This window comes from Emydura macquarii, unplaced genomic scaffold (assembly GCF_026122565.2).
Source record: "Emydura macquarii macquarii isolate MOO-44397 ecotype Brisbane River unplaced genomic scaffold, CSIRO-AGI_Emac_v2 contig_1790, whole genome shotgun sequence".
Lineage (NCBI taxonomy): Eukaryota > Metazoa > Chordata > Testudines > Chelidae > Emydura > Emydura macquarii.
Genome location: NW_027131927.1, coordinates 3,681,837 through 3,707,165, shown reverse-complemented (window position 1 = coordinate 3,707,165; position 25,329 = coordinate 3,681,837). Strand labels below are relative to the sequence as shown.

The window sequence follows — 25,329 nt, the reverse complement described above, 5'->3', positions numbered from 1 at the left end:
GCAGGAGAGGGTGTGGCCAGCGTAATCTAGAGCTGCCTAAGAGCCCCAGCTAGTGGTAGGATTGGGGAGAGCAGAAAGACGGCCGAGAGGACTTCCCCGCCTATTCCTCACACCCTGCACTGAGCATCGTGTGGCCCACGCCAAGGGTCTGGCTGGCCCTCTGATTCAAAGCAAACGTGCCGACAAATCCCTGTGCATGAAAGGAGAAAGGGGAGTGCCGAGCAGGAGGCCATTCTAAGTCCCTCCCTAACGAGCTCTTTTAAATTAGGCCGAGTGACTGAGATTGTAGCAACTCCTCGGCTGGAGATCAGCTAGAGACCAGGCCTCCTGCTGAGACAAGTTCCTCTCTGAAGGTACTGATTTGAACCAACATGAGGGGAAGTCTGCGAGACAGCCTAATACCAGGGCTGGGAGGTGGGAAAAGATAATCAGATCCCACTGGGATTCTCTGGGAAGTAGTGAGACAGTCCAGCCTCAAGACAGCCCAGGACAGGAGCAGTTCGCCCTCAGATCATCTGTGTGAGATCCGGCTACATAACAGGTTTACATTGGCTTGCCTGGCTCTCCATGCAAATGGGTCTGGTTCTGATCTCATTACACCAAATTGAGCTTGATGTCACTGGAATTGCTCCTGATTTAAGCTCCACTCAGAACCCCTGCTGTTTTGTACACTGCTTTAATGCCTCCAGGGCTCTTTTAGTGCTCTCCCAACACTGTCAATCCAGAATAAATCCACTGACTTCAATGGATGATACTGTTGTAAGTGACATAAGAACCTAGCTCTTGATACTTAGACATGGAAAATGATATTGTTGCCCCTCTGACCTGAGAGGTTAGCCAAAATCTGGGGGTTTGCAGGTTGTTTCCATCAGAAGAAGAAATTGGTAATGGAGTCAGCTAATTTTTGGTGCAGTCCTGTTTATTTACAAAGCACGTATAGAGTCCTGCTTTCTGGAACACAGGGAATGTACAGAGTCCTGCTTCCTGGAACACAGGAGGAATCAAACAGCCGGAGGCAGTTTCTTTGCTGACGGTTCCAAGCCTCTTTCCAGCCAGCACTCTGCCCAAAAAGCCATCTCTTGTAGCTTTTCTGAAGGTCACACTACAAGTGCTTCTCTAGGAGGATCTTAGCCTCCTTGCTGCTTACTCCCTTCCCTTCTGTGGTGTTCTTCCAGCTTCTCTCTCAAACACACAGACACACAGCAGCAATCAAATCAGTCTCCTGGGAAACCTCTTGGACCACATGGCCTAGCTACTGCCCAGGTTTGCATGCAGGCTAGCCTAGGGTGCTGGTTTTCCATTGTTTTAGCTATCGCATTTAATTACGCCCTCATTTAGCCTGAATGGAAAGTGCCTGTCATGCCCAACAGCTTCAACAAGGTCATGCCATTGCCCAACCCACAGCATAGCTATATGGATTTGCTAGTTCCTGCTTAATTGCTTATGACACCCAGACTCTTTGGGGCAGATTCTGAATTCAGACTGGTGCACACACAGCAGTGTTTCAGCAGAGTCACTCTGGATTTACTCTGGGATAAACAAGATCAGAATCTGTCCCTCTCTTTGGATCTGATTTATCTTCACTCTCTTTCTACAGAGGTAACATAGGAATTGCCAGACTAGATTTAATAATAATAATAGCTCCCTGTCTCTTATTTAGCGCTTTTCATCAGCAGATCTCAAAGCACTTTACAAAAGAGGGCAGTATCATTACACCCATTTTACAGATAGTGAAACTGAGGCACAAAGTGGGGGAAAAGTGTCTTGCCCAAGATCACCCACCAGGCCAGGGATAGAGCTGAGAAGGGAACCTAGGTCTCCTAAGTGCCAGCCCAGTGCACTGTCCACTAGGCGACACTGCCTTCCAGTGTCTAGCGAGGCCTGCATCATAGATCCGCAGGATCTGTGCTATGCTCTAGCTTTTAAACAGTCCCTTAGAGGAATCCCGTCAGTGGGCCAGACCCCAAGGGTGCCACTCTTCCTTCAGCAGAGGCCACACGGCCTCAACGCCTCCGAGACTGAGCGTCTGGGCTCCAGCCCTCCTGCCTCACACTGTGAGCTCTGCCAGCGAGTCCAACTGACTTGAGCTGAGACAGACACCTGGTCAGAGACTCGTACGCTCTGCAGACATCTGTGCACCTCAGCAGGTACTCGCAGTGATGCCAGACAGCCTTTTCCAAACAGAGCTGGCTGATTAGCCACCTGGAACCCAGCACCCTTAGGTCTTCAGGTTAGTGCAGAGAAGCAAAGGTTCAGATATAGTCCATGCTGGCTAAGCCAGGGCTCCTCTTATCCATGCTGCTGAAGGAAACATCTTGGTTTCCTCTCCATCTCTGTCTCTGTTTCTATGTCTGTCAGTCCCAGGTGATATCCCCACTTGCCTCTCCAAAGAGCAGTTCTTATCCCAGCCTCCTATCACCTCCTCGTCCATTGTCCTCCTGCAGATCCCTGCTAAATTCACCTGTTCTACCTGCCGGACTTCCCAGTTGCTAGATGTCAGTTGTTCAGTCGTTGGAGTTCCCACTGTGTCTTCTCCACTGATATGGGTGGGTGTCAGCCAATCCGCTAACAACCCCCTCATCCCAGCCCAGACAGTCATGGGACACAAATACCCCCATGTCTCCAGCTCTGACCTCAGAGCAGCTTTTGCACCCCCTTGGGAGCAATCTCTAGCCACTTAAGTCACTGCCATGCACATCAGTCATAAAAAGATTACAGAAGGGTCCCGCTTCGTCACAGCCTGTCTCTGGCCAGCAGCAGCTGCATCAGGTGTAAGAAACCAGCAGTAGCAGATATAGGATAATTTGTCCCGCCACATTAGGCTTCTTGCTGATTCCCTCATTGACTGAAATCCTGAAACAGGAGGTTTAATAGTCCTTCTTCCAAACTCTGTTTGCATTAGTGATGATAACTCGGGATGATCTTGTTCTGCATGTGAACGGCCAGTCTTGCTTAGTTCATCTCTTCACTGACATCCTGTGGCAAGGAGTTCCACGGTTCAATTAAAGCACCAGATTCTTTCCTGCACCGAGATCTGCTAAGTTTGGGAGTATGAGGGCTGTCGATCTCCTTCTGTGGCTCTGCCCCTACACAGCTTCAGCCCCAGTCTAGGTCAGAGCAAGGATCCTGAAGGTTCCCACCATTGTGTCACTTTACCTAGACATTTCCTTCAAAGTATCAAGCATTACTGGACACTGCTGGGGGTGGGCTAACTCAGTGGTCTGATCTGCCATGGCAGCAACTGGGATATTAGGCAGACATGCTGATGATGTGATCAAACACAACAGGAGGCAGGATCCCAGACTTCATGGGCCAATGGACCGATCTGGTGGGACAAGGAGGCAGGATACAGGACTGGATGGACCAGCGAGCTTTGGCTCCTCTGTTGTCAGTGACAGGATGATGGACTTTTTGTTAGTTTGGTCCTAACAGAAATTCATTTTTGATTTAAACATTCCAGGTAATAAATGCACCAACAAACTGTTACCACTACACAGCGTCTGGACCAAAACTCCAGGTAACTATTGGGTCTCAGCCCCTGGGAAAGGCAAATTAATTAGACTGTATTAATGTATTTTGGTTGGGATAATGGAGCATTAATATCTCTCTTTCTCTCTCCTGTCTGTCTGTCTCTCTCTATCTCTCTATCTATCCATCCATCCTGCCCCAAAACTTAATTAACACAGAGTTACAGTTGCCCATTGCTATCTCACACTCTTCCCAAATGTGCAGAGTGCCTAAACTTACACCTCTGAAAATCAGGATACAAAAAGTGAAGATTCATGCCAACCCAGTGTTCCCTTAACTCTGCCCCATGTTGGAGCAGCAATAGCCACTGGGAACGGGTCAGTACCCGGGGAGGGGGGGACCTTAATGAGCCGACCCAAGCATGTGCCATTGGTTGTGTTGCATTCCACAGATTAAAGATTCCAGTGTGTTGCTGCATGCATTGGAGCCCATGAACATCTGTGGAGTATCCGGGCACCACACAGATGTTCATGGGCTCCAATGCATGCAGCAATAGGGTGAACAGATGTGTCTTTGTCTTCCCCCCCTCCTACCTCCCCTGCAGGGCTATGCCATGGTGCCAGTCTTTATTGGCTGCCCCCCAGGCAAGAGGTTGGCTTTTGACATCACCAACACCCTGAAGTACACCACCAAGGAGAACAAGCGGTACTTCGACTGCATCCACAAGAACCCAGAGTTGCCGTGCTTCTTCTTTAACGATGGTAGGGAGAGGTAGATGAAGCTGTCCGCACATGGGACCAGATCCTGGCTGAGGCCAAGAGTCAGATCTAACAGGACCCTGCCCGTAAAACCCCACTTAGCTTGTCTGGTGTGGACCCTTCTGCACCTGCACTAACTGTTGGCTGTTATTGGCGGCGTCCAGGCAATTCCTCCATGAATGGGGGGTGGGTGCTGGCTCGATTCTGCACTGAGCCTAGATTCTTGGTTGTGATCCACGGCCAGAATCGGGATGTTCTCCGCTGCCCAGAAATCAGCCTCAGCTTGGCTATTCTAGTCTTGTAAGTGTCTTAGACTTGTGGGGCTGGACTCAGATGCTGCCTGCTGCTCCCACCCAGCCAGAAACACTCATTGCTGTCTGTGCTTTCAGCACCTCCGTGGAGCAACGCCACTGCAGCTTGCCTCTAGGTCAGTGGTTCTCGTCTGAGAGCCTCTTCTCCACACTGGTACCCACCTCCAAACTGGCCAGGATCTCCCATCTAGCTGGGATCCCCACTTCCATTCCCATCCAGCTGGGATCTATCTAGAATGCCCCCCCCCAACCCCCATCTAGCCAGGACCTAGCCAGAATCCCCTTCCACTTAGCAATATGGGAAAGGCAGGATAGCCTCGCCCGTCTGATACTGTTTTCTGACCCCAGGCAGTGACCCCCCAGGTTATCACACTCTCTTTGGGGCAAGACGCATGGTTAAAATTGCGAGATTTGATGTTCTTCTCTTTCTTGCAGTATTTTACCCCTTCTTCTTGATCCAAGACATGGTGACGGGGGATTCGGGACCCTTTATGGGAAGGTGAGGGTCGGCTTTAGCAAAACTCACCTAGAATGGATGTGTTTTTGTCTTGTCCCCTCCTGCCCCCCTGCAGGGCTGTGCCATGGTGCCACTCTTTATTGGCTGCTTGAGCTAAAAGACACTGTCGATTAACAGAGACAGTAGGAGGCTTGGGAAACTGAGCCACTAGAGGGCGACAAAGACCCAGGCTTGGCCAGTATGAGTTACTCTGAAATCAGTGGAGCTATGCCAAGATATACCAGCTGCTGGTCTCGCCCTTTGGGGTTGTAGCAATAACGGTGAAGGCTGGGAGTGAGTGGGGTGGTTGGGGGTCATGTTTGGGTCATGTGACTAGGAGGACTTGCCCCCTCCACGAGGAGGTTTCTAACTGCGGAGCCCACTGGGCTGGATTTCATGGCAGCGTTTGTTCCGATGGTAGTTACACACTGAAGATCATTGGCGGGGGGCCATACTCTGAGAACAGGATCCGCCTCTACAGCCCGAGTGAAATCCTCACCTATAACACTGGAAACGGCAGGTAACATGCAGCTGCCCTGACAGAGGTCTGTAACATCATGTGACTGGTATGGAGAAAGTGAATGAGGACTTGTCACTTATCCCTTGACATAACACAAGAGCCAGGGGTCACGCGATGAAATGAATAGGCAGCAGGTTCCCAACAAACAGAAGGAAGTATTTCTTCACACAACGCACGGTCAACCTGTGGAACTCATTGCCAGGGGATGTTGTGAAGGCCAAAAGTATAACTAGGTTCAAAAAAGAATGAGATAAGTTCACGGAGGACAGGTCCATGAATGGCTGTTAGCCAAGAGGGTCAGGGATGCAGTCCTATGCTCCAGGAATCTCTATTTGCCAGAAGCTGGGACTGGGTAACGGGAAGGATCACTTGATAATTGCCCCGTTCTGTTCATTCCCTCTGAAGCAGCCGGCACCAGCCACTGTCGGAGACAGGATACTGGGCTGGATAGACCTAACCCAGTCTGGCCGTTCTTACGTACCATGCCCCTGTGGGCAGGAGGTCAATGGCACTGGGGTTTGAATGGGGGCTCTTTAAACTAAAGCCCTGAGCGTCTACAGTCTTAGACCAAAGGCTGTATAGACTATAAACCTTCATTTGGTCTGGCCCTGCCTTAGCCCTGCACCTGATGCTACCCCAAAAGACCCATAAAGACCATAATGCACCTGGGCAAGCGTGCAGGGTGTTGTTATGCACTAGGAGGAAGGATTCCTTCCTGACCCTTGCAGTGTTCAGCAGATCACCTTGAAACCTGAGGACTGGTTCCCCAGATCTTACCAGGAATCAGCACAAGGGGCAGATCCTTAGCCAGGGTAAATTGGCAGCGCTTCAGTGAAGACAGTGGAGCTGCACTAGGATCTGGCCCCAAATGTTGTTATCCATCAGACAGTCTTCTGCAGCAAGAGGATTTGCCCCCCTGCTGTAAAAGGGTCTAGCCCCATTGATTTCAGTGGAGTTACCCCTCCTTACACAAGGGCTGTATTCCCCCACCCCCTTTTTGGCCCAGTTCCTCTCTCATGTAATTTAGTTTTTTACCTCCATTGCATTCACCACTACATCACTTCAGTTTCACAGCAGCACACCCCCACCAATTATACTGACTTCAGCATAGTTACCCCTGACTTACACCAGCGGAGACCAGAACCAGGGCTGAGATCTGGGCCCCATTGTGTCAGGTGCTGCACAGATCCTGACCGAGACTGGGACCCTGCAGAGAGAAAGACAAGAAGGACAAGTTAATCTTCCCCTTGCAGATGTCACTTCTCATCACTTTGCTTCTCATGCCTTTCCCAGAGTGGCAGCTATAGTAGCTGGCCTGGCTGGACTGCTCTATACTGCCTTATTAGGGTAGGAGGGGGAATCAAACTTTAGAAGAGCAGAAGATGCAGGCTTAGGAGAATATGGCTGTGCACCCCAGGGCTTCCAAGAGGGGCAGGGCTGATAATTTTCATTATTGGGGGGGCTGGCAGGGGGTTATAGGCTCTAGCCCGGATTCCTCCCTGTCACCTAGCCAGGGTGGGTTTCAACAAATCTCCTGACCGGGAAAAAGCATTTCAAAAGTCTCATGTTCCACATTTTTTCGAGTAGAAACAACTATGATGAGAATTTTTTAGTAAATTTAGGCTAAAAAGAGGTTTCTTAAAAAAGGTTGAAATGACCTTAAAATATCTGAATCTGTGAATCTGGACCCATTCTCTCCCCAGCATGCCGCTGAGTTTGATCTGGATGAGGGCTGATCGCACAAAACCTCCCCTTACTGACCCCGAAGGCTTCAGTATCTTCTCCGGAACCAACCGCGGGATCAAGTAAGGGAATAGCAGAGTGGCTGTGTGCACAGCTTTCCAGCCCCCTCCCTGCCATTCTCCACCAGGGACTAAACTGGCCCTGCTCCTTCTCTTTTCAGCCACTCTCAGTTGTGGTTTATTCCATGTAGATTATCACTGCTAGGCTGAAAGAGGCCACTGGGTAGAGCTTTGATCCAGAGATGATCCCAGACTGCATTAGAGCCAGGGTCTGTGCAAAGCAGCCGCCATCAGGCTCACTGGCAGAAGCAATGTAGTAGAGAGAGCTCTTTGAAACGGGACTTTGTGGGCACCATTGGCCAATAAACCAAGAACAGACCTGATTCGTGTTACCAATATCTCACCCTAGCCGAAACAGCCCTGTGGGGCCCCGAATATTGGCTACTCGCTTGGGCCGAAGGGGCATCATTATGATTAATTTATATCGCATTAGCGTCTGGAGGCTTGTGCTCCGTTGTGCTAGGTGCTGCACAAACGGATAACATCAGAGCCGGTCCCTGTCTCGGAGAGCTGAAATGCTTTGCGTTGTGCTTCGCGGTGCTGGATTCATAGGAGACAGGCATGTTAATAACCAGCACTGATGGCTTCCTGGCAGGCGCACTATCCCCTGCTCAAGGCATCTTCTCCCTCCGGCAGGTGGGTCTGTGAGCAGAACTCCCCCTGCTACGATGTCGTTCCCTTAGAGCTGGCAGCCCCAGATTACTTCTTTTTGGTGGAGGTGTCTAACAGGTGAGGCGGTGTCAGCAGTTGGCGTCTTTATCCATAGGGAGCAGGGCCCCTGGCTCTTTTGTAGATCTCATCGCAACTTGCCCAAGGGCACCCAGCAGCAGAGCCAGGAGTATAACCCAGCTCTCCTGAGTCCTAGTCCAGGATTCACTCCACTAGGCTGCGCTGTCCGCCCCAGGTTCCATCCATGAACCAGCAGCTGAGCTGGAACAAGTCAGAGCAGCCTCAGGGCCGCTGTGACTCACGTTTCCTAGGGAATGTCTTGGGCATTCCTCGAGGGTGTGTCAAGGATGAACATGGCCAGAGTACCCTGTGCTACAGCTGTTCTCTGCTCTTTGGGGACTTGGGAAGTGGAGAATAAGCCAGAGCAACCCCGAGGCTGCTTTAACTTCACCTGCACGTTGGGCCCTTGCACAGTCCCATAATACAGAAAGCACAACGGGGCTGAAACCCACCTTCACCCCTGCCCCAAGTCCAGGAATGGAATAACCTCAGCCCCCTGGTTTAGTTTGAAATGCTCCCCCCTTCCAATTCCCCCCTGAACTGTATCCAGAGCCTGGTTCTGACCCCACTGCCAAGAATCAATCTCTCCATGTGCTAGCCACCGCTGTTGAGGCAGCGCAAGGGATTCTGGGATGCCTACCCACACTGCCCAGTGCATGATGGGATGCAGCGGGCCAAGGCTGGCCTCGAGACACGATGCCGCCTGTCCCAGGTGAACGTGCTCGTCCGAGATGCCGCATGGCTTGAATGAAGACGACGGCCGCACAGATGGCGTGGCTGCCTTTGCATGGCTGCGCCTGAGCCCCCGGATCTGTCCCTGCAGGGCCGTGGACAACAGCACCTACTGCGACTACGACCTGGAGTTTGTGATCCACGTACACGGCCTGCGGCTCAGCCACTCCCGGGGAATCGCTTTCATGAAGGTACGGAGAGGCTGGCAGGTGACCTGGGCCTCTGAGCCTGCTCCCCCAGTGCTCCAGCCAGCAGGATTATCACCCCCTCTCCCAGCTGCTGGCATAGGGGGTCCAGCCAGCCACTGGGGTAGGGTCACCAACCGTTCATAAATTTATGGACAGTCAGTAAAAAAAAAAGGACAATTTTAACACTGTCCGTAAACCCAGAAATAAATGAAAATGTCCGTGAAATTGGGTAGAAATAAAACATATTGATATTGATTGTCGTCGTTCAGAATCACTTCTTGTATCATAAAACGACACTGACCATGCCTTTATCCATTTCCTGTTTTCTATTATTGCACATGCCCAAAGAACCCGATCGATCAATTAACTGCAGCTAAAACAATTGCGTAATTCCAAATTCCTGTGTACAGAATATCGGGAGCGTGTACATGCTTTTGTGACATTGTGGTATTGTTGATGGTATTTTTAGTGATGTCAGTAAAAAGTAAAAAAAATCAACCTCAGATTTTCATGTCAGTAAAAACTAAAATGCAAGGTTGGCAACCCTGCACTGGGGGCTCTCCTGCCCCCTTTGGAAGGGCACCCTAGGGGACCAGACTGGTCTCAGCCTCAGGGAGCACAGTGGGGCACAGCTGAGGAGGTGACCCCCAGCCTCACCTTGCAATGGCTGCTACAGTCTGGGGCTCTGGTTGCCATAGAGGGGCTGCCTGGTCTGGTAGCTGAAGCGCAAGATGGGAGAAACCTCATTGCTAGGCCACACTGGGAATAGAACACAGGAGTCCTGATTCCCACCCCCCACCTGCCACTCGATCCCCATACCCCTCCCAGAACTGAGATAGAACCCAGGAGTCCTGGGTCTACCTAGTAGCCCAGGGCAGACTCCACTTCCTCCCAATTCGGTACAGACAGCTGTCCAGCTGTCAGCTGAGTAAGTCTCCCCAGACGCCCTGTTCAGAGCCTGGCCCTGCCTTTTTCTCACAAGAACCACAGTTCTCAACAGCCGCAGGCAGGGTTAACAGTGTCTCCTCCCTGCTTTCCCCTCCAGATTTCCATGGCTGTACTCACCGGCATTGTCTTCTTGTACATCATCTGCCAAATCCTGGGGCCCACGATCTTGGCTTGCTTCACCCGCCTGATGCAACGGCTCGAAGAGGCCATCGCTGTTCGTACAGGTGAGCTATTGCCTATAAATGCCATCGTAGGAGGATTCAGCTGACCTCGCTGCCCCTGACCCTTGTTAAAATTGAGCTGCGGGGACTGTGGGATGAGGACATCGTGGCAAAGCCCTGGGGTTTATTACAGGTGCAGATAGATGGGATAAAACCGTATCGGAAGAGTTTGGCCAAACTCTTCCAGCCCTGGAGAAGGCTGGGGAGATTGTGACTGTTGAAGGTGTCTAAATGCCACTGAAAGCAAGATTGTCCATAGCTAGAGACCACAAATCCTCTCTGGAGATGCCTGGCTGGCAGGTCTTGCTCACATGCTCAGGGTCCAATAGATTGCGGGATTTGGGGTCGGGAAGGAATTGCCCCCGGGACAGATTGGCAGGGACCTTGCAGGATTTTTGCCTTCCTCTGCAGCATGGAGCCTGGGTCGCTGGCTGGGATGATCTGGGCGCAGCTTACCTAATCAGTTCCCTGCTGCTGGAGCCTGGGGCAGCGGTGGCATCTTGGTGTCTGCTTGCAGCAGGCAGTTTAGCCCACTGGGCACTGAAATGTATTGGTCTAACTCAAACCCAGCCCAGTGGAGGGGTATCTGGGTGAAAGCTGATGGCCTGTGAGGTAGAGGAGCTCAGACAATGATCTGTGGGTCCCTTCTGGCCTTAAACTCCATGAAACCATCAATCAGGCCTGCAAAAACGCCAGCGTGGATCCAGCAGGTGTGGCAGCGCCACTGGGGATAGAACCAGCTCTCTCCAGAGCTAGAAAACATGAAGTGCTACAGCATGAGGGCTGGGTACTAACTCACCCCATGCTAGGCCAACTTACTCAGGTTCTAACCCATTCCCCTGCTGGGCCAGCTGGCCTGGGTTCTAACCCCCCCACAAGAGGCCAGCTAGCCTGGGTTCTAATCCACCCCACAGCCGGACCAGCTAGCTGGGGTTCTAACTCACCCTGCAATCGGGCCAGCTGGCCCGGGTATTAACTCACCCTGAGGGATCAGCTAGCCCAGGCTTACAGCACCTCCAAGCACATGTGGATGGCAGGTGGTTATAGCTGAACTCTGGGGAAGAGCCTGGATTAACTGTGCAGTGTAGACGGACCCTCCGTTATAAGGCAGCTGGGCCCCCGGTGCGCTGAGGCGTGATGCCCCGGCTGGATTTCATTGTTGTGGACACGGGTGTCACTGCCTTCCCCTCCCTGCCTACCAGCCATGTCAACGCTGACTTGCTCTGTTCTTCCAGAGTCCAGCCTCCTCATCTCCCAGTCATACTTCAGCCAAGGCCGCGGGAGCTCCCACCACGTGTCCTCCACGTAACCCAACAGCAGCGCCCCCTGCCCCGGAGCAGCATGGAAGAGCTGGCCACCAAGCATCCCGGGATCCCCCTTGCAAGTCCCTCCTGTATCCAAATGTGCCTTTCCTTTCATCAGCCCCGAGCAGCCCAAGAGACCTGTAAACTCTTCCTCCCCTGCTCTCTGAGTTGGGGCGGGACCTTTGGAGCCGGCTGGCGTCTGATGAGTCAAGTCAGGCTGGCAAGACCCCAGCGGTGGTGGGATTGCCACCACCATCTGTAGCCATTGCTCAGAGCCTGATCCCAGCGAGCTGACATCACTGTGACGCTTTTGCTGGCTAAGGCAGATGGGATGAGGGCCTTCAACAACAGATTCCCTGCTGCCCTTGGTCAAACGATAGATCAGAACTATAAAGATTCAAACCCACTCAGCCTGGGTCTAAATGCTTCAGCTAGGTTCAGGATGCTGGCAGCTGGCATTCCATCAGCATCCAGCCTTCACCAGTTCAACCAGAACAAGATCTCATTGTGATCTCTTCCCACTGCCTCCCATTTAACTGCCTGCGCCCTACCCACGCTGGTACTCGAACGACATGCATGATTGTTTGTGAGTGAGCGCCAGGCCCCTGCGGAGTCTGATGGGCCAGTCTGAGCAGGATTGGGCTCTCCTGCGTGGCTAGTGGAACCTTTGGGTACAGGAATCCCCACGTGGAAATCTCTAGTTTTGTTGAGTGAATGAAAATCTTCCTTCCTCTTTCTGGTTCCTTTTGAATTTCCAAGCCTTTCACCCTAAGGTGATGGGTAGCAGATTGGTGCTGCCCGTGAATGTAGGACTGTTTGCTTAGCTAGTCCCTGTGCCGGGCTCCAGAGGGCTAGTTATGAGGTATACACTTGTTCAATAAACTCTCTCGTTGTCTAAGTGATTCCAAGTTGGAGAGTTGAATCTGTTGCTTCCACCAGAAGAGGTGCTGCCCACTCCAGGGGAAATGCTCTGCCCTGGGTCCTGATCCCCAGGGTCCCCGTAGGCCTTACAGGCTAAGGGACAGATCCCAGCTGGCGTAAAGCGGTGTGCCTCATTGGACCTATTCTGATTGACACCAGTTGTGGATCAGGTCTAGAGGCTGGCGGGGTGTCCAAGGAGCCATGCTGGTGGATCAGCTGGTAAATTCACCAGCCAGGCCAACATTTTTCCACCCAGACCTTTCTAGCTATGGCTAGGGTACTTTCTCGGTAGGATACCGGGAGCCAGGACTCCTGGGTCCAGCCCCTGTCCTGCTACTGTCTCACTGGGCTCACTCCTCAGGGTGGGAGCTTTGTGCTGCTCAGGATCCCGCCCTGACGGAGAATCCTCGGGTGGCACCAAGCTGACTCTATGCCTTCCTTCCCCCATCCAGGAGGAGTATGTTGGGATGGGGCCACAGCTGGGATGTGATCCACAGCTGGCTGCAGCTGGTATAACTTAGAGCAGCCCTGAGGCTGCTACAAATTACACCCAGGGCTGGTACTGGCCCTGCACTGGGGGGCGGGGAGAGCAGAAAAGTGGCTTAAAACCACCCTCACCCCCATCTCCTTGGCTTCCAGGAGTGTAAATATTAACACCTACCTCTTACATAGCACTTTTCCTCAGTAGGGCCTGATCATTACACCCATCTTACAGATGGGGAGACTGAGGCAAAGAGCGAGGCTGTGACCTGCCCAAGGTCACCCAGCGGGTCAAGCCGTGAGGAGACCCCAGCTTTCCTGAATCCCAGGTGAGCTGCCTGTGCCCGTCACTGGGAAGGAAACAGCTGGCTGTATCTCCGCGTGGTGCTTTCACAGCAACAAGAAGAGCCGGCTCCCGTTGCAACGTCCTGCTGATAAACGTGCATCGCAGCCTCCTCTCCGTGCTGCCAGGATTATCTCCCCACTGCAGCAGCGTAGCGTGTCTGGTGCGTTCCAGCCCTGACCCCAGAGACGCAGCTCTCCATTCAGCCGGCTCTGTCAGTCCCGGCCTCCTTTTGATCAGGAGCTGCCATTTATCCTGCTAGCCAAGAGATAAAGGTAACCGCTTTCAGCCAAGTAGCTGGTATCTACTATTTCTGTGTTGGCTTTTCAGCTGTAGAGACTAAGAAGCCAGCAAGGTCTAAATTCCCACAGGAGGAAAGAAAGGCAAGAGGCCTTTCAAGTTGACTGTACGATCTCCAGCACCCCCCCTCCCACAGCAGAGCACAGTCAGGACCCACCACTGAAACAATCCCAGTGATGCAACTGCTTCTGGGGCAGGACACAGAAGCTGTGTAAAACAGCCACACTGCAAACCCCCCGGGACAGTAAGTGGGGAAGAGTTGCGTCTCCAGTGGAAACTGCCAGGAGGGAACTCAGGGAGGCAGAGTTGGGGTTAGGCCAGCAGGGAAGAGTTAAGTGTTGCTTAGTGGTTACAGTGATGGGAAGTGGTTACAGCAGGGCAGCTGGGAAGCAAGACTCCTGGGTTCTCTTTGAACTAGGGCAAATCCCTGGGCTAGGCACGATGTATCCTATTGTAAACTCTCTCAACACCGGGAGCCTGCTGGCTGTCACCCTACCTCTTGCATAGCCACGGAGGCCAGGGTAAAATGGGTGTGGAAATGCCACCGCAGTAGCCTGAGTGGAGAATGCTACCTGGGTAACATTTTACAGCCGCTTAGCACTGGTGTGAATGGCTGGCTGGGTGCCGGGGAACAGAGAAACAGCGTCTGGGGCATTGCTGTGTTGCAAACACAATCTGGAACTGGGCTGCCCAGCCTGATCCTCTGTAGCAGTTTGTATGTTTCACCTCCCCAGGACAGGGCCTTACAATAGAGGAGGGGGTTCCCTTGGGCCGGGGACAGTGGCGCATTGCATTATGGGCCCAATCCCCTAATGGCTGACGCCCCCAGGAGTCCATTGACTTCAGTGCGCTTTGGATGAGGCCCCGGATTTGCAGCGACCCCCTTTCCCACCATGTGCCGATGGGGTTCCAGTGAAGAACAGAGAGATAGGGCAAGGGCCACAGGAGACTCCTTGTCATGAGCCATCTGGGCCCAATTGCCACAATAAATGCTCCAGCATGTGCTGTAAATAGGTGATTAGTGCTAATGGTCCTTGTTAGGGATAATTGGCCCACCCAGGGCAAGCAGGACAGAACTGGGGCCTTTTGTGGACTCTCACCTGCTCTTTGGAGGGTGCTGAAGAATTGGCCTGGTTTAACATGGTGAGACATGTCCAGCATCTTCCACTAAGACCCTTTCTTGCTCTTGCAACTAAAGGGGAGTGGGGTCTAGTGGTTAGAGCAGGGAGGGGCTGGGAGTCAGGACTCCTGGGTTTTACTCCTAGATTTGGCGCCAGACTCACAGTGTGGTTTCTGATTGGTGACATCCCTGCTCTGTCCCTCGGAACACCCCCCCCCCGTTCAAGTCCACTGTTGAGTAAAAGATGGTTCTGGGCAAAAACATTTGATCCCAACATCCCTGAAATGTAGGAGAGTTTACATGCTGGCTTTATGGCTCAGGCCCCACTCTAAATGGAAACTCAGGGCTTGTCTACACAAGGAAACCTATTGGTATAATTATACCCCAATAGTTATAGACTGGTCTGACTCCCCATGTGGACACTCTTATTCTGGAATGAGTGCCTTTTCCCAGTTTAGCTTCTATTGCCGTACTGATGTCTCTTCTTCTCCTAGCTTAGTCCCATCTAAATGGGATCAGCTCTACCAGTCCTCCTTCTGCATCCAGTCTGTCTTGATGCATTTCCGCGGAAACTCCGCAGCTGACTTAAACCGCTATAACAATAGCGGTATTTTACTGGGGTAATTCGGCTGGTAAATTTCCCCATGTAGACAAGCCCTTAATCAGCGCTGGCAGGCACTTAGATGAAGAGGTACCATAGAAACAGCTGCAATTTGGTGCTGGGTGAGGGATCCCTGTATAAACAGCTGCCAAGTTCCAACCCAGAAACAGCTGCAATTCAATGCTGGGTGAGGGATCTCTGTATGAATAGCTGCTCAGTGTACACCACTCCAGAGTCAGCTGCATCTCAGCATCCGGTGAAGCAATCTGGTGGTAGAATTTTTGGGCTGAAAATACTATGTATATGTTATACCTATTATTGTAGGGATCAGAGTGCTGAAAAAACCAATGAGACATTTCTGCTGTGGCCTCTCACTGAGAAGTCTGACACACAGCCTCTCTGAGAGAGGGGGAAAAAACCCACCCCATCAATCTCCACTTAGCCCAGATTCTTCTGTTCTCATCAGGGTTACAAACCCCCTTTCTTTCAACACAGCATCCTTCATTCTCCGCTAATTCCATGTGACACCCGTGGCAAAAAAACTACCTTAAAAACAGATGATTTTTCCTGCTTTAATTGGGGACACTTCTTTCCTTAATTCTCTTTAATTAAACAAATTGGCTCCGGCCTCCAGCAATTGCACAGATAATCTAGAAATGGGAGGCAAAAGGTTAATTGCGACTAAAAATAGCTTTCTAGAAAGAACTTCTAATAAATTCTTTCTTAATTTGTAGCGGGAAGGAGCCGGAGGTGAGTTCGAAGGTAAAATCCAAGTCTGGGCTAAGGGAGCGCTCAGCGCCTCCAATTCATTGCGTCTTTATCCTGTTTAGCGGCAGAGTTCAATTCCATTCCAGAGTGAACATAATAAATAGCTGAGGGCAGAAGGGAGTTAGGAAATGCGGGGAGATGAGGAGGTTTTTCAGAGGTGCTGTCTTAGGTTTTGCATTGGTGTAACACCGTCAGGGGTGTGGTTGGTTGACCAGCACATTTATACCTGGGCAGCCTCTTGTGTCCTTTATCTAGTGGGTAGAGCACCAGGCCTCAAGAGATCACCTCCTCATCTGTAAAAAGGAGAGTGTGATACTGACCTCCTTTGGAAAGTGCTTTGAGATCTCTGGTTCAGAGTGCCTTCTCAGAGCTAGCTGTGGGTGCAGTTGTTCTGGCATCAAGGTACCTTATACTGCTATAGTTTATTTCTCTGCCCAGGCACGAATAATTTTTCCTAGTCTAGACAAAACCATGTGTGTCCTCATTTCCATAAACCACAAGCATCAGTTTAGCGAAACCCTTCATTTGGTATAAGAGCAGCTTCCTTGGCTAACTTAAGCTAAACCAAAACATAGAGTCACGTCCATGCTAGAGCTTGCCCTCTTGGCCCAGCACCACCAGCAAAGTATTCTTGACAGAGGGCCCCCTCGCTTGGCACTCCGGCCCAGATCCTCAAAGGGATTTAGGCACCTAACTCCTACTGGTTTCAGTTAACCACCTATTAGGATCCGGGCTTTTCTATGCAGATGGCATCAGGTTGTACTGGAAAGGTGCGTTGCGTGGGGGATAGGCGTCTCCAGGTTGTACTGGGAAGGTGCGTTGCACGGGGGATAGGCGTCTCTAGGTTGTACTGGGAAGGTGCGTTGCACGGGGGATAGGTGTCTCCAGGTTGTACTGGGAAGGTGCGTTGCACGGGGGATAGGTGTCTCCAGGGTGCCTTGTGGGGAAACAGGCATGAGGGTGGCAGGGCAATTTGTGCTGAGGACTGGAGGATGCCTGGTCACCCGGTTTAAATGCGAATCTTTCCTTTGGGACTCCCAGTGCTGTGTGGCTTGAACGCCTCCCAATCACTCCTTGGCCAAGCCAGGCCCAGCTCCGCTCAGCTCGACGGCATTTCTCTGCCTACATTCAAACACCTTGTCTGGGTCCAAAAGCCGTTTCCTGTCTGTGCCCCTGCATCCCTCCTTCTCTCCTTGATCCTGGTGGGGGGAAAGGGGGCGAAATAATGCTGATGTTGTTCCAGCAGAGGGCTCCACTAAACCACAGATCAGTACCATGCTTTTAGCCCTAGCTGTCATGGGGTTAGGAAACTGGAATCTCAGAGGGGCTGAACCCAGAAAAACAGCTGTGTGTCCACAACGCTCTTGTACCAGAGCCTGCACAGCAAGGTGGAGATGGGTGTCCCCCCACCAAGGAGAGTCTTACTGATGTCTTATTTACCCTGGGCCCGAGCCATTGTTATGGGAGACCTAGACAAACAGCCAGGCCAGTTCCTGGCTCTACTGTGTGACTCTGGGTAACTCACATCCCTGCTCTGTGCCTCAGTTTCCCCTCCCACCCTTTGTCTCTTTAGACTGTGAGCTCTTTGGGAAAGGGACAGTCTCTCCCTCTGTGCCTATACAGCACCCGGCACAGTGAGGGGGTCCCCCATTTTGGTTGGGGTCTGTGCAGCGCCTGGCACAATTGGGCCCTGATTCTAGCTGGTACCTGTATGTGCTCTCATGATGATGATACACTGGAGACAAATCTCAGTATCTTTCTGGTTTTGTGTGATGACTGAAATGGCAATGTTTTAGATGGGACCCATGAGAAGGCTCAGGATATCGTGTGTGGACATGGTAACCAGGTTTATAGCAGAAAATTGCCTTGCCTTGGCTGTTGCTGTGGGGCATGTCCTGGCAACCATACGGGAGAGAATCCAGATCATCCTGCTCCAGAAGTGCAGGCTTTATGCGAAAGGAGGGTCCCACTAAGATAGCAGTATTGGGCATATGACACATGGCAGAGGACTGCTCATTCCAGCCGGCAGAGGACAATAAAGCAAATTTCACTTGTACAGTGGCGACAGCTGGTTGAAATGAAAAAAGAAAAGGCCGGGGGGGGGGGGGGGGGGAAACTTTCAGTGACATTTGTGCAAAATTCCCCTCTGCCCCCATTTTCCAGCCAACTATTAGAACCGGTTGAAATAGGCTGAATTTTGATGGAATCTTGAGAAACAAATTCCCAATTCTGAATTTTTCCCCCCAGATTTAAAAAAAATCCAAATTTAGATTTTTTTCCCCTGAATTTTGGTGAAATTAAAAAGAAAACAAATCCAAATTTTGACAGAATTTCACTCTTCCCTCCCTCCCCCTTGAATTTGGAGAATTTTAAAAAGTCCTGAATTTGACAATTTCAACTCAGGCTGTTTTTTTTCCAAAATTAAAAAAAACCCTGAATTTGGGCAGAACTCCCAAAATTCTTTTTTGTGGGGAAAACTGGAGATCAATTTTGTCAACACCTGCTCGCCGCTAATTTCCCCCTCCGCTCTGTCTTTTTGACCTGCCCTAATAACAGTATTTACCACCAGTAAATCTCAAAGCACATTAACAAAGGATTATCCCCATTTTACAGATGGGAGAACTCCTGCACAGGTAGGGTTTTTCTCAAGGTCACCCAAGCAGGCGAGTGTCAGAGTAAGGAACAGAACTCAAATCTCCTGAGTTGTAGACCAGGGCTGTAGCCACTAGGCAATACTGCCTCTCCACAGCCCTATTTGGAGAGATCAGTCAGGTTAGAATTGTACTTAGGTGGGTATGGACCAGGGAAGTGGCCTGTTGTGTGTATTATCACCAACCTGGCGCTGATTTATGTGGAATGATCCCTGCATTGATTTGTTTGCCTTTTATTGAAATCCTGAGCAGCCCCACCCTAAAACTATAAAATCTGTTGGAAATGAATTGTGCCGGAGCCTCTGATTAAAGTCTCAATAAACAGATTATGGATGGTGCTCAGAGCTGTGGGGGCAGGAAAGAACGTACTGTGCCGCTTGGAGCCCTGCGCCTCCGGGGAAAGCAGAGCTGAGACGAGATTGGAAACCCACTGCTTACATTTTCAAACCTGGGTGCTTGAAATTGGGCTGGGCTGAGCTGCAGGCCTGCTGGGTTCAATACATGGGCATTGGGGCCGGTCCCGACGCGTGGAATCGCCCCCTGAAATCCTAAGATTGGGAGACATGCAGGAAACTCGTTCAAGCTGCCAACGTCCCCTGGGAAATATCAGGAGAGTCGCGCTCTACCTTTGTGCCTCAGTTTCTCCCACGTGTGCAATGGGGATGACAATCCATCTTTCGGCAGCTTAGTCTGTAAACTGTCCAGCAAGGACCATCTCTTTGGGGCCGTGCTGCACTGGGGCAAGCCATAGGAACAGTCATACCAGACCCTGTGGGACTCAGTGGATTTTAGGGGAACCCCATTTGAGTTGCTTTAAAGGGGCCTGGCTTTCAGAGGGTGGGTGCTGGGCACTTTCTCAACCTTGGGCCGATTTCAGGCATTTCAAGTTAGCTGCCCAAAAAAGCTGAGACGCCCAGAGTCACTAATTGCTCTCAAAACGGGAGTCACATAAGCTAAAGGTGAATCTCCAGAATTTGGGGAGCAGTAGAGGTGCTATGACAGGCAAGCACGAGAGGTTCTGGTTGGATCTGGTAGAAGCACAGTTCACTTTGCAGTTCAGTGTGAGCTGGAGGGATCTAAGGCAGAGAAATAAAAGCCAAGGAAACCACAGGAATAATTCTTCAAAGATCTTTCAGAGAGAAGAGGCAGAACGCAGTCCAGTGTCTTCTAATCACAGCGTTACTTGGGACTCTGAAAGGCGCTGCTGTGAGATAATTAACTCTGCCTTCCTCTCTTCGCTACTCACCATAAGCTTAGGGCATGAATGCTCATGTTGCAGCGCTTTGTGCAGGGGGGGACTAAGGTCTTAGAACTGTGCTGTGACTTTCAGATTGTGGTAATAAGATGGTCCATTTTTAGCTGGGAGGGTAACTAACCATTGAAGCAACTTATCACTGGCTGTTTTTCTAAAAGATCTTATGAAGCTGAAACAGGAATTAATTCGGGGAAGTTCTCTGGCCTGTGTTGTGATCACCTCACTGGACATCCTGAACGATGGTCCCTTCTGAACTTAAAATCTAGGAATTTATGACTCACATCACAGCTCAAAGCAAACTCTCCTGCTACCTCCTCTACCCAGAAGTTTGCATAACAAAAATGAGTATGCAGCATGTCTTCTGCAAACTGAGCACTTGCTCGCACGTTAAGGGAATGTGCTTGAAAAGGCTGCGTATAACAGCACCCCCTGGTGGTGTCTGTCATAACCATTCCTCTTTCTTCCTGGGGCACCATCCCTTGGGAATGTTCTCTCGCAGAAGCTTTGGCAGGAGATCTGACCTTTGTCCCAAAACGTGGACGCTTCTCCATGTTCAGTGCTTCCATAAGGATCTGATTGGGGCAGGGTTAACCCAACTGGGATCAGTACGTTCCCCTCCAGAGCTGGGAAGAGAACCCAGGAGTCCTGCCTGGAAATGAGACTCTGACTCTGCCTTTGCCCTTTCTCGCCCACACCCCCAGCACAGAAAGCACTCCTCCATCTCTGAGGCAGACAGCCCCGTAGCGCAAATCTTGACCCTTGTATTTCGGCAGGACTGGCCCTGGGCGGGCGGCTCTCTTGGCAGGCAAACCCCTCCTGCTCTCTGACGATTCAAAGATCCTTACTGCGGTCCTGTAGGGAGACTAAGCCAGCCCCTGTCAGGTCCCACATTGGGTTTCTCTGTTCCATCTCCGCCAAGACTTTCCAGAATGGCTGGCGATTTGGGGAGAGCCAAACTGAGATGCAGCCAGTTGTGACTGGTCCTATTAACTCACCCCCTCCCTCCCTTCACACACCGCCCCGGAGTCACCGTCATGCTTGTAGCACACAGCCAGGAGACCGCAAGTTAGCCAGTAGCTTTGGGAGGGGAGTGTTACCTAATGCCTAGAGCAAGGGCCTGGGAGTCAGGACACCTGGGTTCTGTTCCCACCACTGCCACTGGCCTATGGTGGGAACTTGAGCAGGGCACATCCCTGCTCTGTGCCTCAGTTTCCCCTTTCGCCTTTGTCCGTTTAGACTGGAAACTCTTTGAGGTAGGAGCTGTCTCTCACTCCATGCCTGCGTGGTGCCCGGTGCAATGGGGGGCCCTGATCTTGGTTGGTGTCCATGCAGTCAGTTTCTCAACTCAAAACTGCTAGGATTCTCCAAAGCCTTCGCAGTTGCATGTTAATAGCCTTTTCCCTTATCACCCTGCGTGGGAGCTCTGGGGATTTCCCTCATTGTGGGCGGGGGCTGAGAAATGCTCTGGGGCCGGCTCAGCTGCTCACTGTAACGGCAGTCCCACGCCAGCCTGTGATCTCTCTGCGTGTGCAGGATGGATAAGCTCAGCTAGCAGCGCGATGATTTGAGGAGAGAAGACTCCTGACCTTCCAGCAATATCAGTGATTTCAGCTCATAAGTTTATTTGAAGGTTGGTTTCCGCCCACCCTCCAGCCATTCAATGGTGAAATTCAACCCTGTCGGGCTCCAAAACCACACACAACACTGATTGCTGGCAGCAGGACTCCTGGGTTCTGTTCCCGACTCTGGGAGGGGAAGGAGAGTCAGTGGTTAGAGCAGCAGAGGCTGGGAGCCAGGACTCCTGGGTTTTCTATTCCCTCCTCTGGAAGGGAGCGAGGAAGTAGTGGTTAGAGTGGGGGCTGGGAGCCCAGACTCCTGGGTTTTCCATTCCCTGCTCTGGAAGGGGAGTTGTGTCTAGTGGTTAGAGCAGGGGCTGGGAGCCAGGACTTCTGGGTCTTCTGTTCCCTGCTCTGGGCAGGCAGTGGTGCTTAGTGGTTAGTCCCCCACCCCGAGCTCTGATCTCAGCCCCCCTGCACTCATCTGTCCCCTCCTGAAACAGCCAAGCTGATGGAGTCGCAGCTGGGTTGGTCCCCCCCATGGCTGAATGCCAGACGCGGCCTTGGGGTGGGGGCAGCTTTGTCCACCAGCTTCTCTTCCTCCTTGGATTATAGCTGTACGCGCCCCCGCCCCAGCTCCTTTTCTCAGGGTCAGATCTTTTTTTGTCTGCCTTTGTGCCCCTCCGATTCGTTCTGCCCCCAGCCCCTGTGGGCTCAGATGCCCCCTCCCCCATTCACAGCTCCCCCTGGCATTGTTGCGATGCTGACACGTGTATAATTGGATGATTAATGTAGCTTCATTAGCCTCTGACTGAACCAGAGGCCCTGGCCCAGCCCTGCAACCTGAGCTAAGCCACGCCTCTCTCCAGGAAGAGCAGGAGGCAGGTGGGGGGTCTCGAAGACAAGGCCTGGCCCATCTGTTTCAGGCTTTTGTCCTCAGATGGGAGAGAGAGACTGTCCCGTCCCTCTAACTCCAGCTTTGCAGTACTCCAACGGGGCTGGGCTCTGACTACATGAATCTTGCCCAAGTATTTCTAGGGGCTGCCGGCTCTCAGGAGCGTAGCACGTGTCTCGCGAGGTCTGGTGCTTTTCTTAAATCTCCAGCTCCTGGAGTCATGGGAATCAGTGAGACTCTCAGCCTCCCTTTTTTTATTATTATTATTTATTCATTTATTTGTTATTTTTAAAAGTTTCTAGACCTCAGGGGGCTAGGAAGCAGGAGAGAATAGCTACAGTGGATTGCACCCCGGCCACGCCCCCATCTTCCCCCTACGGGTCCTGGGGGGCAGAGAATAGCCACAGGGCAGTGCACTCTGTTTTCCCCATCCATCTGCCCCCTTTGCCAGGGCAGGACAGGGAGCAGGTCCATTTCCCAGCCCCACGCTGTCCAGGGAGGCCCCTGCTGGGGGGCTGTGTAAGGAGCCAGTGCCCCACAGAAAAGCCCGAGGGTGACAGTGGCTGTTTCGAGCAGCTGATTCGGTGCCAAACCTCATGTAGTGAAAACACTGCAGGGCCCAAGCCCTGTAAAAACAAAACAACGTCCCCAGACACTCCTGGAGGGGAGAGAGGCGTATTCCAGGAAAGTGCCAGGATGCTTTATTTATTGAGCACGCCTCCCCGGGCACACGGCCCACTGCAATTACAGCGCTGGGGGCACTGCCCAGGGAGCCAGGACTCCTGGGTTCTATCCCCTGCTCTGGGAGGGGAGTGGGGTTAGAACAGGGGGGCTGGGAAGCAGGACTCCTGGGTTCTATGCCCAGCTCTGCCACTCACCATGGGCCTGTTTCCCCGCCCACAGCTGTCTATTGACTGGGCAGCCCCCGGCACAACGGGGGCCCCGATCTTGCTGCCCGATCCCAGCTGGGGCCCCTCGGTGTTGTTGGAATAGTTCTGTTTGAAGCAGGGTGGTGGGGACAGATTTGGCTTGGAGTGAGCTAGGAATAGAATCCAGGAGTCCTGGCTCCTTGTGGCTAAATATAACCACTGTGCCCCACAACTGCCAGGGGCAGATCGTCGCTGTCATCATGCTCTGTTCCTTGGTCTGTCCACTCCCTCCCAGAGCTGGGGACGGGACCCAGGAGTCCTGAGCGGGGGCTGTGAATGGATCCACAAGACCCTCTAATTTGATCTTCATTTCGGCCCATTCCCTGGCCTGTGCCTGTGCTGGGGGGCTGAGCCAGGGGAAAGGACCCAGTGTTTTCTGCTGACGTGGCTGGGAACGCTCGAATGTAGAAAGGAGTGGGGGCCAGTGGTTACAGCAAGGGGGGCTTGAAGCCAGGACTCCTGGGTTCTATCTCCAGCTCTGGGCGGGGAGTGGGGTCTAGTGGTTAGAGCTGGGGGGCTGGGAGCCAGGACTCCTGGGTTCTATCCCCTGCCTTCCTTTCTCAATTCCCCTGTTGCTGGGATCGGGCCCAGCTCTGAAGCAGGCCTGTGCCTTCCCCTCCCTGCTCTCTGCCTTCATACAACGCAGTCACAATGTTGCTTAAAAACCAGCTGCTCGGAAAACACAAGCAACCCCCAGGGGCATCTCGCCCCCACCCCCCGCGGCTGCTCCCCAGAGACCCCCTGCTTGACTGGCAAGCGTCAGGCAGTGATAAATGGCTTTATTGTTGTTATTTCTGCAGCTCTCTGCCCCTCCTTCCGCAAAGCTCAGGTCCCCCGACACCTCATTCCTCTGCTTGGGCACTGGGCATCCATCATCTTCCTCCCCCCGCCCCGCTCCCTGTGACAGCCCGGCCCGATCGCCGAGCAGCCGGCTGTGAATCACCGCCCCGACAATGGGACGCAGATGCCCGATAAATTAATCCAGCCGCCATCGGCCTCCTCGTTTATTATAAATCTACTGAGGCAGCGAAAGGGGGAGGGATTGGAGGGGCTTGGGGTTGTTAACTCAAAGGTGCCCGGTATGTGTGCACGTGCACACCTGCCTGTCGCCCCCTGCTGGAGGGGCCGAGCCCTGCTCTGTGTGATTGTGTGTGTGGGAGTGATGTGTGCTTGGCTGACGTGTAATTCTGTGTGTAATTATTACACACACATATCATTCTGCCTGGCCGAGGATGTATGCGATAATGTGTGTGTGTTTGTGAGTTTGGTTGGTGTGGGTGTGGCGTGCGTTTGGTTCACCTGGAGGCTGTGTGTGGTTGACGGGATGTGTGTGATTCTGGGGCTGTGACTGCATTTGTACTCCTGCCAGGGGATTGATGTGAGTGTGTGTGTTTTGTGTGACCGTGTGTGTGGGGGCGTGATGCCTGTTTGCTTCACTGGGGGGCGGAGGGGGGTTGGTGGACTGGACGTTGTGTTTCTGGGCGTGGGTGACTGGCGTTGTCGTGCATTTGTGCTCGTTCCAGGGCGTGGTGTGTAGGTCCGTGTATGATTGTGTGTCTACACCATTGTGTGTGATGTGGGTGGTGCGACTGGGGCTGGGTGGCTGCGGATGTTGTTATAATTATTAAACAATCCGTTGTTGTTTCTCTGGCAAAGGCTTGAACAAGGATCAGGCCCCAGAGCTCCAGGCACTGCCCAAGTCCCAGGACAGCCCCTGCCCCAGAGTGTGCCAGCACCAGGGCGGACACATGGACGGGACCAACAGACAGAGTGGGGAGAGGGGCGGGCACGGCGGTAAACTGGGTGGAGCTGAGCAGACATGCATGTGGGGTGAGGTGTATTTGTACAACTGTCTCAGTTCACGAGTGGGTGTAGGGGTGTTTTTATGTCAGTCGAGATGCCTGTTTCCCTTCCCGGCTCTGGGAGCCAGGATTCCTGGGTTCAATCCCTGCCTATGGGATGGGAGCGGGGTCTAGTGGTTATATCGGGGAGGCTGGGAGCCAGGGCTCCTGGGTTCTATCCCCAGTTCTGGG

General features: G+C 52.3%; 1 protein-coding gene across 1 annotated transcript in view; it reads left to right on the top strand.

Moving 5' to 3' along the window:
• The window catches only part of CATSPERG (cation channel sperm associated auxiliary subunit gamma), a 38,396-nt gene extending 26,914 nt beyond the window's left edge, over positions 1-11,482 (top strand). Inside the window, exons 21-29 of the mRNA XM_067557250.1 lie at positions 3,461-3,517; positions 4,073-4,229; positions 4,973-5,036; positions 5,455-5,553; positions 7,257-7,358; positions 7,992-8,084; positions 8,908-9,007; positions 10,050-10,176; positions 11,409-11,482. Coding sequence (XP_067413351.1) covers positions 3,461-3,517; positions 4,073-4,229; positions 4,973-5,036; positions 5,455-5,553; positions 7,257-7,358; positions 7,992-8,084; positions 8,908-9,007; positions 10,050-10,176; positions 11,409-11,482 — 873 coding nt within the window. The remainder of the gene's footprint in view (positions 1-3,460; positions 3,518-4,072; positions 4,230-4,972; positions 5,037-5,454; positions 5,554-7,256; positions 7,359-7,991; positions 8,085-8,907; positions 9,008-10,049; positions 10,177-11,408) is intronic.
• The last annotated feature ends 13,847 nt before the right edge of the window (positions 11,483-25,329 follow it).